The following is a 13,072-nucleotide window of genomic DNA, read 5'->3' on the forward strand; positions in this document are numbered from 1 at the left end:
AGAGTTGCCAGCAAAGATGTCTTTACATACGCATTAAATGTATTTCACAGTAGTGAAGTGTCATGCAAACATTCTTAAAGTCCTCTGATTATCAACAGAGGAAATACAAATCAAGCAATTACAACTGACCCTTTTCTAAACATTCTGTCAGAGTGACCCACTAACAGCAAAGGCTTGAGAACTTACCTGCAGTTTCTCAGTTGCTCATTTCTTTTCTATACATCATGTGTTTTGGTGGTACAAGAATTATGTTCAACACATCCTACTTTAAAAAAAGCCTAAGTGTTCTTTCAAAAAACAATTTCAGCTTTCTAATCCTCTGACATAGCTCTATTTTCTGATCAGAATTTATTTTAAAGTGATAAGAGAACAGTGTTCATTACCTCCTTCGGTAAGTAATACTTACATGCTAATTTGTATTCACATTTATTCACTTTTTCACGGATTATATTTAAGGCAATAGGTTTTTTGATGATATCATAGTAGTCTGGTACCTTAAAAAAGTTCACACAAAAACAAATGGAAGATTAAATTTCAACTTATGTAAAAAAATAAAGTATATTAGGCATTAGCATAAAAAATTTGTTTTTTTAAATAAATAGAAGAGTCCCGAGCCCAAGCAACTGCCTCCACGTACTGGACAGAATATTAGTTTTCAGATATTGCTTTCGTTTTTTAAATCATTAAAGTGGTAGACCACAACAAATATTAGCTAGTAATTCGGTAAATAAATCTAATCCTAAATACCCTGTGGACAACTGTAAAAAAAAAAAAAAAAAAAAAAAAAGCTGTACAAACAGTTCAGTGTTACAGAATTCCAGCTGTTCACATCTGTCAAGAGCAAAATTGATTTCCAAGACTTAAAAACTTCTCATTTTCCTGTAACATATGACCATATGAAAAGCTCCTTAATCATGAATAATAGCCATTTTACTCCTGCGCATTTTTTGAAATTCCATTTAGTTATGTTGAAGAGAAGGTAGTGAACCTGCCTGTAACAAGCAGGACACAGTATGCAAGTACCAGAGATAGATAAACAAATGCTATTCTGTCTGAGTGGCTATGTGAAAAAAGTGAAGAGAGGAAAAAGAATTACTTGAGCCTCAAGGGCATGGATCATTTGGATGACAAATTCTGATTTCCAAATAAACAATTCCAAGCTTAAGGCACCTTCCTTCAATCACAGAGCAAGAAAAAGGTGTCTTTTTCAAGGCACAATCTGATCCAAATGTGGTTTTCTTACAAGAACAAATATCCACATGTACCATCATCCATATTTTAAAACCAAAATGCTTGCTTATGGCCTGTAACTTTACTGTATCAAATGCACCTTGCCAGCCAACCTAGAAGGAAGGGTTAGCAGAGAAATGGAATTAGGTCGATTAATTTTTTCACTCCTTTCACTTTTGAAGTGCCATTTACATAAAGAAAGGTATTTTCTCTTTCTAGCTTGCTGGACACTCTGATCATTTAGTGCACTCTTTACATAGTCCTAAAGGCAGTAAGAAGTTTAACCCAAAACTTCTAGCATGCGGAAGAAAGTCTGGGGCACTCAGATATGGATCTTTCTTTCTGAACCAAACAGAGGCTATCCTTTAGTGCTCAATTCAGGCAAGCCTGAAAGCACTGAAGTATCTGCAGTTTCTTTTCCGGATCAACATTAAATTATATTTTTTCATCCCTCCATAAGAAGCTTCCTCATATTCAGCCAGATTCTTGCGTTTCCCAAAACAATTCCAGTACTCTAGTAGCTGGGCACTAGTCTCAGTTTCATTCAAAATTCCTCTCCTCCTCTGTGCTTACATCTTTCATTCACATTTGTGTATGATTCTTTTTGTCCAGATGCATTGATCCTTCCAGTTCCCTAACACCTGTGGCTCTTAAAGAGTTTCAGGTTTTCATTTACCAGCTATTACTGCTAATTTTAATAGAGCACTTATAAATTATCACTGAGCCCTAGATCCTAACAAACTATGGCTGCTGCCAGTGTGCAGAGTTTCTCCAGAGAGACTGGAGAGGACAGGTACTTTGTTAGAGTAGAATAGTTCCAGAAATGCCTTTCAATCAAAAAGCCAATGCAGAAAAGCAAAAGTGCTTTGGGAGCTTTTATTGTACTACAGACCTCTAAAGCAGAACTTACTTTAGGTACCTACTTTAACATCAAGTATTTTCAAAACTAAACTAGAAGGAAACTAGATTAAGCAGCAAGCTAAGAAATCATCTTTCTACTGCATCACAATTAACATCAGAATGAGGATAAAGTTGTCCCTATCTCGTTATTTTATTGCAAGTCTCTGTTTTGAAAATATACCTTTAGTATCTATACAGCTTTAGAAAGATCCAATCCAGTGCATAAATTGAAGATTATTTCAACTAATTAACAACCATAAGATTACCTTTAGCAGTCCAGTGCAGATTTCCCAAGGCTTTGGGGTTTTGGGGGGTTTGGGGTTTTTTTCTTGTTGTTTTTGTTCTTTAATCAAAGTATCTCACGTTTTTCAACCCTTGAGGCCAAGTATAATTATAATTTTCACAATAACAAGTTAGTTGGAAAATCTATTTCTAGCAGCAAATATTTGAGTTGAAAAGCGAGAGTTTACCTGAATCCCATTGCTTAGCTGTATTCTCCTGCTTGGGGAATGCTATAAATTACAAGCTTTACTGGCAGCAAACAGAATTCCTAAATGTTATCATTCCCTGCGCAGTCAGTTTTATCAGTTACCTGGATTTTGGAAACCAGTTTCATGAAAGGCCAGCTGTCGTCATGTCGTACCAGTTCTACTACAAGTTGTTCAAAAGCCGAGAGTTCGTGAACTCCGCCCTGACGTCCTGAACTTCTCCTGTTCAATGAGGTTTGAGGAGATGATTCTGAAATAAACAAATCAAAACAAAAAAACTGCTGAGGCTATTCAGAAGAAAGTGACACCGTTATTCTGCACTCAAAGAACAAACAAAAAGACTATCTAGCATGGGACATAGAAAAGTGAGAAGATGCATCATCAGGTAGAGGTCTCAGTCCCTGATCGGAAAGGTTCTCTTCTCCTTCACCATGTCATCCAAGGTGAAGACAAGACACACTGTTCTTAGTCTTTTGCTTGGCTGCCTCATCCTGTTCACAACAAGCAGGGACAGATTCCAAGCATAGCTATGTTATAGGAAGAAAGAAGAACTCCAAATTTCAGCTGTAACGCTCTGGAAAGGAAAATTAAAAGACGAAATACAGATTTTTTTAATCCTTGACCTCTGTGTAGCAGGATACCATGTGTTAGTTTTCATTCTGTATTACTGTTTTACTCACAACAACAAAAAATTTTGTTTATACTAAAGTCTCCTACAGCAGTTTGTTGTTCTACTGTTCATAATAAATTTAACAGCTCCCACTTTAGGAAAACCTTGGATATTGAAACTATCAATACCACAGTATCAAGGCATAACTCACATAGTTCGGCTTACAGTAATGATTATATTACAGCCTTATTATTAACCACTCTGGGTCTCTCTTGCTGTATAAAATGCAAAGCACCAGAACTTCTTCTATCTTCGTCTCATTAGTTTTGAAAATATTTTTTCACTGATTTCAAGTTTAAAACAACTTGTTAAACACTTACAGAAAAGCCTTATCGGAGAAAAACAGAATAAGCTCTCTGCTCATAAAGTCTACTTCGCAAAACTCTATTCAGTGTGGTTTTATCTGCTTTCAAGAGTAGTCAGCAAGATAGGTGCAAGATAAGCCCACCACACTCCCAATGGTGAGGGACAGACATGCTATAGAATACAATGCTGCCACACTGCAGCACAGGCTCTTTTGCACTTTTCAGTTGCACCCTGGGTTGTTTTTGTTTTTAAAGGTATCGTGGCTTTCCAAGTATTTCCCCGCCGTCAAATACTTTGCACGAGCTTAACAAGCAAGGATACTGTTAGCCCTACAACAGATGGATTACATTTTTCTTCTCTCAAGAGCTTCTTGTTTTACATGTATATTCCTAACTTCACTTTCTTGCCTGCTTGTGTTCTTCACCATCTAACTCTTTAATAAAGCAAGACCATAAGAGACCTGTAAGTAAACATTTCTATTCGCATGGCTGCAAGGCACACATATCACTTTCAGGTTTGCTATATATTTATTAGGGTATTTATTCTTTACATGACTGGAAATTTACAGTGACCCTAGAAGCGAACCCTTAAAAAAAAAGCGGGAGGGGGGGAAAGAACAGGACGGTCTTGTTGAAAGTGGTAAAAATTCCTTCAACCACAATTTCTCACTAATTCTAGTCTTCCCTACTCTACCACAGGAATATTTCAGCAAGGAACTGAGCTCTGTTTTCATTCTAGACAAACACATTTCTCTAACCTGTGGATTGTCGTTTCCTGCCTCTTCTCTTGGGTTCGCTAACAGGAAGAGAAAGTTTTGAAGCAGAAACTGGATACTTTCTAACCCGTTCATTCGGGTCTGCAGTATCAACGATTCTAAATCCAAGAGAATTGGAAGGACTATTTTCTGATGTGTTATCAGCATTCTTTCTTCCTCTTCGCCGTCTTCGAGGACTGAGTAATTCCACAAACACATCTGCTTGTAATGAACCGTGGCTCTGACGGGTGGTCCGGCTATTAAGTCTTAAAGTAGGCTTTGTCACCGATGGAGGGGCTGATTTTACCTTTCTTATACCCCTTCTGGTAACTTTACATGAAGATCCAGTTTGCTTGGGAGTATTTTGCTGACTCCGAGAAGCATATCTTGCTGGACGCTGGCTGTTCCGACTTGAGAAAGGATTGTTGAGTTTGGCTGCTCTCATTTTTAATGGAAACTTGACTTGTGGTCTTCCTTGCTTTGATAGGCTATAAAAAGCAGATAATTATGTATGATATTTATCCCAAAATTATATTCCCCTCTTCTCCTTCAGTCTTCTAATTCAGCATTAAAAAAAGCAAACAAACAAAAAACAACTATTCAAGGTCGGATCAGTAAGCAGGTGGCTTTAACTATTGCAGTCATCTTGTTACCGCTCTCTTAAATACTGCTCTGAAGTCTCTTAATTAAATATCATGAGCAGCAGCTACGTTTAAGAAAAATTCCCCGGATTCTAACTTGGGCAATGCAAATTCATTACCTGGAGCATCACCTATCAATTGCCTCTTTATTTCTCACAGCAACTGTAATTACTAAGATTTCTGAACGATGTTATCAGCTACATAAATAAATTGCAGTTCTAAAAAGCTAAACATAAAAGTTACGCTTTAGCCAGGGTTTGTAACTAGTACTTAAGATGCTCGTGCCGCTGCAGGAGAAAAGGAAGATCCCTGAGACAAATTTACTTCTCAAGGAGATGCAAGTTCTCTCCAGCTGTTGAACCCCAACTGTCGGAGCAGGAGATAATCTTGTTTCAGTCAATTCAAATGACTGCACAGATAACAAGAAAAATTCTCCCAGGTCAGAACAGTTTCCTTCAGCTTTTACACTCCTTACACGTATATATCAAACTCATCACTTCAGTGAAATTGTCAAATTGGATTATTTACTTTGTCTTTAAACCAGCTACTGCAGTACTGCTTAAGCCCTCCCAAAGTGACATAGCCTCGTGGGGACGATCCTTTCCTTCCTACTATTCAGTACTTACTATATGCATCTAGTGCCCCGAAACCCAAAACAAGGCAAAAAAACCTCCAGATTTTCTGAAGAAAAATCTTCTGTACTGTATGAGACTCTCTCCACTTCCCATCCAGGAATTTACATTCAGAACAGTAGCTGTACAGAAGCCAAACCTGATGGCCATCTCATCCACACATCCAAGGCTGGAATTATCATCTTGGAAAATTAATCTAAGTCCAGTGGACGTAGCTCTAGCTAGTATTAAACCCAGCAGTAAGAGCCAAATTCGTAACAAGCATTTTTTTTCCATCTCTTTAAAACTGAATTTTCTGAGATATGCGCTGGTGTGAAAAATTCCTAACACTTAATAATCAAAATATTCCAGTACAAAACCATTTTAATGGATCTCTATTTACCTTATTTCTTCTTCCTCTTGAGATTCATCCTCTTCCTCGTGCTCTTCTTCATAATCCTCTTCCTCACTTTGTCCCACTTCATCATAGTTTGTCTCTTCTTCCCCTTCTTCTATTCGTTCAGCAGCCTCTTCATCACTTTCCACAGAAGGTCTCTGCCTGGAGGAGAGGCGCCTAGAGCGCTGTTTTGGTCGGCATTCTGGACAAAACCAGTCTCCTTCAGGAACGGCCTAGTAACAGGAGAAAAAAAAAAAAAAAAGCAAGCATTAATAAGATGCTATTAGTTGTGAGCACTGCTCACATTTTCTGTGTGAAAAAAAGAGACAATTTTCTTTCCTCAGATACCTTAAGCTTTGGCCTGATACAGTAAGTATGATAGCCTCTATCACAGCCGTCACACAGCACCATGCTTTCTGCATCGCCCTTCTTTCGACACACTTTACAGCGAGCATTGAGGATGGACTTTGACCAGATGACACTTCGATCCAACGTGGAGAGATGAAGGAAGACTTGGGACAAACTGGTAGAAGAAAGAAGCGACTCTCTCCAGCGATCCAATACTGTTTTATAGGATCGTCCACCATCACTGGCATCTTCCATTAGAGAAAGAAAAAGCAGGATCAAACTTCTTGTTCCAACATCCAGATTATTCTAGACAATGAGGTAAGGCTTTGTATTTCAAACAGATATGCAGCAGTAAATTGAGATGATATTACAACCTCTGTCTTAACTTTTCAATACTTATTTCCTCCTTAGTTTCCAGATCTGTAAACTTGTGCTTCTCAATACAATTCAACTCACATACATAGGACATATGAGTAAGAAATAAGTCTCACTCAGACTTCAACCTGAAAACCTAACAATTTGAATCAGTTTAGAAAGTATAAAAAAAGAAGACCTAAGATCAACCCCACGCTCCTGCTTTACTTTGTCTTGTACATAGAATTCCAAATCCAAAAATTAAAGAAAGTTAAGAAACCACCAAGCATTAAACAAGTGACTTTGTTGACAAGAAAGAGCTTAAAGAGCTATTCCCACCTTCACTTGCTCCTGCCCCGTGTTGTAATCTGCTAGATTAATTTTTCAGCACCCTTAATGTTTTATCGCTATCCTGCGCGCTCTGCCTTCACAAGAATTGTCACGTCCATGTGGCAAGCCAGATCAGGTGACTGATCTGGTTGAAAAATAACTTCTTTCTTGATGCTGTATAAGCAATATAGCACATCTGAAACTGTGATACACTCCTGGTGGCAAAACAAATAAGATCTAGGATCTGATTTAGTTTAGAAATAAATTAGGGTGGGCAGGAGGGAAACCGTATTATTTTTCAGACACGTCTGGTTTTTGATCCAGGCCACCGAGATGGCCACGCAAATATATATAGAGAGCAGTGAAGAGGGCAGTACAGAACAGGAATGAGCAGTGGGACTTTTATGGAAGCAAATGGGCTATTTGAGCAGGTACAGAAACGAGAAGGTATAAATTACACCCTGCATCACTGCTGCTAAGTGGAAAGCAAATTCCTGCATGAACAGTGAAAGTTTTTTCTTGAATTTTAAGGCAAGAAGGTTTAAGCAGAGGAAAAAGCAATACAGCAGCACTTTTGGTTACAGAAACATGCACAGATTTTCCTTCTAAACGTGATAATCCAAATATTACTGTATGAATGCATTGTTAATCAGCCAAAAGATCAACAATGCTACCTTGCCTGCTCTACTAGTCACAGCGGGCACAGGAATGGCCTAAAATCCAGCTGTCTGCCAAATGATTTCTCCTCAGAAAGAGGAAGAGGAAAACGTCTAATAACAAATAAAAGAACAAAAATGAGACTAATTGCTCTCCTGGCAAGGCCATTCTGCCTCCTCATCTACTCTCTGCCAGGACTTGCCTAATCTTGCATACATTTGCATTAGCAGCAAGCAGCACAAGAGCAATGATGAGAGAAGGCAGAGGATAAACAGGCAGCACATCTTTGTAAATAAAGTTTAGCCATTACTGAACTGCAGATACAAACCTGGATTTCCCTAAATTGCTATTACTTTGTCCCTAGGTTTTCTGTCTCAAATTCAGTCTTTCTAATGAACAAGTTTGTTTATGCATCACTGCAGTACAGCTCTCAATGCATTATTTAAAATTCAATAAGAAGAAAATTAACTATTTGTTTATTACACTACCAGTGTATTAGTAGTGCAGTACTCTACCAATGCACTAGACTGCAACTGGAGACCTAGATCAGCTTTCAGTTCTTCCACAGATTTCTATTATGACCCTGGAAAAAGACAGTTTATCTTAAGTTTGGCCAGTGTTTCTTTTGCTGACAATGGCAGCCTGAGCGTTACTAATTAATTTTTTGGGCAGTTATTTTTAACCTGGATCAGTTCAGCAATATAGTTCATCACACAACATAACAGATACTTGCACTGGCACAACTGCCGTTGCGATAAAGATGTGAAGATTACTGATCATGGCCTGCTTCAGCATGTCCTGCTGCTGAAAGAAACACTTGCCAAGTGACACTCACTGTTTCAGTTCCCAATTTGTAAAATCAGAACAACACTTCTCCCCGCCCCCCCCAATCATCCTTCTCATTTATATTGTTAACTTTGAGGGAAAAACGGCCTCCTCTTTGTGTCTGAGCAGCTCTACATTGCTCAGTGGGATACCCTTCTCTCAGCTAAGCCCTCCAAGCCTTGCTGCAATGCAAATGAAGTTATTTGACAGATCTACACAGTCATCTATCAATAGCTAATTGAGTTCTGGGAAGGGTTTTCCATTCTAGTATTTCTAGAAAGGAATATGCAGTTGTACAATGCTGCAAAGTTTCCAAAAAACAAGGGCAAAAAAAAAAAGTATTTTATGAACATGCAGATTTCTGTCCCAAAGTAATAAAAAGAAAATATAATTCTTGATATCTGGTTGCAGAAAACCTTTCTTTTTTATCTTTAAGCTGTATTTGTTTTAGTTCAAATAAAGGTTAAGCCATTGGTTTCAAGGCTGCAATTCCTTCAATGTAAGCAACTAGTTACATAATTACTGAGGTGACAAAAAGGAAAACCTGATACAATATTCAATTCTTTCTAATTCTTAGCAATATAAGTAAACATTTAAAATTTACCATCTCTCTGACTAGTCTGGTCTTCCTCTCTCTTCCTCTTTTTATCCCCCCTTTGCTTCCTTTTATTATCTTCTGCATTACCTAACATTAAATTCATAAAGTTATTTCAAATACCTTTTTGAAGTGTGGTGGAATTTATTTTTTTTTAAATACTAATTTGTATAAATCTATACTTGTTCAGCCTAAAAATACAACCAGAACAGTGGTTCCCAACACATGCAAGTCAACAACAGTAGGCAGGGAAGGGTAGAGAATAATAACGTGCATGGAGTAATTGTGTAATCCTGGATTCACTTTGACTCCCTCTACAAACAAAAGGATTAAACTGAACGCTCTTTAAACCTACCCTCCCTTACCTTACAAGTTAAACAGGAGGTAAATGGTTCCCAACTATCAGTCACAAAGGTGTCTCCATGAATTAGAAACCAACTTTTTGTATGGAAGTCTATATTACATATGACTGAACATAAGGGATGCTTAATGACTAATGTCCTGCACTGGTGCAGGAAATCTCTTTTTTCGGCTGCCTCACTGGACACCTAGGTGACCAAGTCACTTCATCCTATGCCTCACTTTCCACCTCTATATAATAGGAATGAGGAGACATACTTCTCCACTGTAAAAACTTCCTTACATTTCACATATAAGTGGAGAAAAGCAATTAACATTAATGAGAGGCAAAACCTACAACAATAGCTGCTTGTGTTTCCCCCTTCACATACACTCTTATCTGAGAAGCAAAAACACTTCAAGAGCTTCCATCAAACAGCTACTTTAAAAAGTAGTTTAAAAATAATGTTTCAATTCAGACTTTTTGCAGGAAAAAACATGTACTATAAGCTACAACCCCTTGTTGCTATTCTCCCACAACAGTACTTTGGGACGGACTGAAGGAAAAAATAACCCCAAAGTTTTCACAGCTAATGTGTAATGAAAGGATTTCTAATAGATAATTCATAATTAAGAAATGCATACAATTCATGTGTTGTCAAAGGTAATCACCAAACATAAGATTAGCAGCCATCTAGCAATTCCGTAAGGCTGCTAGTGCTGTTTCTGGGGTCTGCTAGATCTCCTTTTGCATTGCAATCTTCTGTGTCAGTCTTCCCTTCTCTTCCACTTGTATATTTTGTATGCATCCCAACTTTAAACTTATCAGAATCACCAGCAAGGTTCCTGGCAGCCTGATAAGAGACTTTGAGCAGAAAAGAGCAGAGAGAAGCAGCTGGTCTTTTTAGGACTGTGCTGGATCCCCTTTGTCTGCTCTGCACCCTGGAGGCCCCAGGGGTAAACTTGCCAGTGACTGCAGGGAATTTCAGTGTGCTGTACTTAACGCTTGAAGCTGTAAAGAGAGTGAAATGGTTTCAAGTGTAGCTCCATTCCATACTGGGTAGAGAGCATATAGTGAAAACAGGGGAGGAAAAAAAAAGGCAAAAAACAAACAAAAAACAGTGAAGGCAATGACAGAAATAACAAGGAAGAAAAAGCAAGATTTAGTTGGGTTTAAAGCAAAAATGCAGGGGACTAACCTGACATACTATACACTAAAAGCCAATTTCTATCCTCACAGCAGTCTTGGTCACTTCCTAGATAGGCCAATAAAAGAAGGTATCTCTGTGAACAAGAAGTCTCCCAGTAAGACATTGTGTCCACTTTTTAGAGATATTTAGTAATAGCATTAACATATCCTTTTTAAGCTAAGCAGAGAACTTCTTTGCACATTATACACATGCAAGTTGCAAACTAAGAAACAGAATTTGCTTTAGTAACATGAAAAGACATTGTTTCCAGTAGGGAGCTTAAGCTGAAGATCAGAAATGGCAAATTCTGTACTTTTTTTTTTTTTGGTTAAAAACACGTTTGAAACAGCAGAGGGTTATATCCAGAAACAGCTGCATCCAAAACTGCTGCTTGACCTCTAAAGTGCCTGAATTTTCTGGGTGCCTCTCTAATACACAAGTTTCCTTGACATCTTGCAGTTAGACCTTTTGGTCATGTCCGAAAGCTCTTAAGTGAGAGCGCTTTTCATATAATTGCCTAACAGTTTAAAAAAAAAAAAAATCAATAAATAGGTGTGTATGTTAGGCCTTCTTTAATGCAGAGCCATTAAAAACTTTTTCTCCTCGAAGAGTACTCTAACCCCAAAACTAAAACCTTGCCTCCATTCAGGCTCTTCTCATCTCTTGTTAAAAGCAGGCCGCTATGCAACCAAAAACGTGAGACACTTGGCAGCAAAGGTAAAAGAAGGAGGGAACCTGACACTGTAGCTGAGGGTAGTCAGCTAGAACGCTGGAGGCACGGGATTTCTCCTGTTCCCTGAGCTATGCATGTTATTCTATACATTACAATAATTTTAAGGCAGAATCATTCTTCAAAGCAGAAGAGATGGCCCAGGCAGTATGGCAATGTAAACAAACACATGAGATTCAAGAAGTGTAGACTGTCCAAGACTGCCTTCTTTATATACAGGAGCAAATAATAATCATCAAAAGGTCAGACAAAAAAAAACCCACAAGCTATCGTTAGATTAGGACAGAACTGGGATCAGTGAAGAAAAGATGTACTAGGATTACTGAAAACTTTCTCCAAATATTTCAAGGACACTTTTTGCTTTTAGCCCTTTTGCATCTAACTCAGGATGGCCAATCTACAGCCCAGAGTCTACTCACAGCCAATTCTTTCTTCCCTTAAGGGCAGACTGTGGTAGACCGGTGACCACCAGCCAAAATACCTTTCTCAGGCACAGTTTGGAAAGGGAGGCATACATGCAGAACGCATTGACAGCCTGCACATGCAGAGCAAGTAAGAGAAACATTAGATGTACTGCCAATTAACTGTACTATGTACATGCTGTGAATCCAGTCACGTGGCAGGAAAGCAGGCTACCGAAATAAGCTATAACATGCCTGTCCTGGAAAGGGAGGACGCTCCTGTGCTGACCTAACACTTAACCACGTAAGGCACTCAAACAGCTGCAGTTTAAACTAATACTCTGCTCTTCCCTTCCATCTCAATCATTTGCTGCTTGTTCCCCTGCTGGACATAACCACACTGATGAAACAAGCTTGTGGAAGGGAACCCATGCCTGTGTGTGTCACATTTTCCAGTGTAAATATAGCTGAAACTCACCTTCAGAAGCAACTGACATTAAGACATCAGACTGCACACAAGAGATGCAGAAACACAGTCTTACATCAGCTGTACCACAGGGCGGTAACCTCTCATGAAAACGCAGGGTTGAGTGGTATTAACATCTTAGACTGCTGCAGCAAAATCTGTCAGAGTGTAAGGATTTTGCATGCAGCCCTTATCCTAGCGGACTGTCGGTTTAACAGAACGCGTTAACAGTCCATGCTCTGGAGGATCCCTGGTGTGCACTGCATTGCTAGCCATGCTGCCTTCTTAAGGATGAGAATTAAAGCAGCCCTGTTGAGGCACAACTCTTCCTGAGCATCACACCAGGAATGAAAACCTAGCTGAGACAGCTGCCTTCGGAAGGATAAGTCACGTACGCACATAACTCCAAGACGAAACCCAAATTTTAATCCCAAAAGGATGCAGGTAAGGAACCCATACCTAAGGGATCACTGGAAAACAACATGATTTTATGAACTTCAGATTCTGGCTCTCACTGCTAGAATGTGTCAGAGGAACTCAAGGAAGTAACACCAGCTAGAGTCAAGCTATAATCTTGCTTTATTTTGTTTCCTGATATCTTTTATTTCCATGTTTTACTGTGTAGTGCAACACTTGAGGATCTTAAAATATGCAATACAAATCTGTACTATAAATATCCTGTTACTGCTGAACAAGAGGGTCCAGGCAAACCAGGCCTGCACTGGTTTCACAGAAACAATGTAAAAAGGACCCCACCTCTTTACAAGCTAAAGACATGTAAAAGGAACTCATGGTGTAGTTACCTGATACATTGACCCCAAAAGCAATACTGAATTAAGA

The 13,072-nt window shown here is 38.7% G+C and overlaps 1 protein-coding gene across 3 annotated transcripts in view; it reads right to left on the bottom strand.

Moving 5' to 3' along the window:
* Positions 1-13,072, bottom strand: part of BAZ1A (bromodomain adjacent to zinc finger domain 1A) — a 68,277-nt gene that overhangs the window by 1,120 nt on the left and 54,085 nt on the right. For all 3 annotated transcript variants that reach the window (XM_068946435.1, XM_068946436.1, XM_068946437.1), the window contains exons 22-26: positions 6,346-6,593; positions 6,004-6,230; positions 4,352-4,836; positions 2,723-2,868; positions 407-494 (exon numbers count right to left, since the gene is read on the bottom strand). In XM_068946435.1, the coding sequence (XP_068802536.1) occupies positions 407-494; positions 2,723-2,868; positions 4,352-4,836; positions 6,004-6,230; positions 6,346-6,593 (1,194 nt within the window). The remainder of the gene's footprint in view (positions 1-406; positions 495-2,722; positions 2,869-4,351; positions 4,837-6,003; positions 6,231-6,345; positions 6,594-13,072) is intronic.

This window comes from Struthio camelus, chromosome 5 (genome assembly GCF_040807025.1).
Source record: "Struthio camelus isolate bStrCam1 chromosome 5, bStrCam1.hap1, whole genome shotgun sequence".
NCBI classification, from domain to species: Eukaryota; Metazoa; Chordata; class Aves; order Struthioniformes; family Struthionidae; genus Struthio; species Struthio camelus.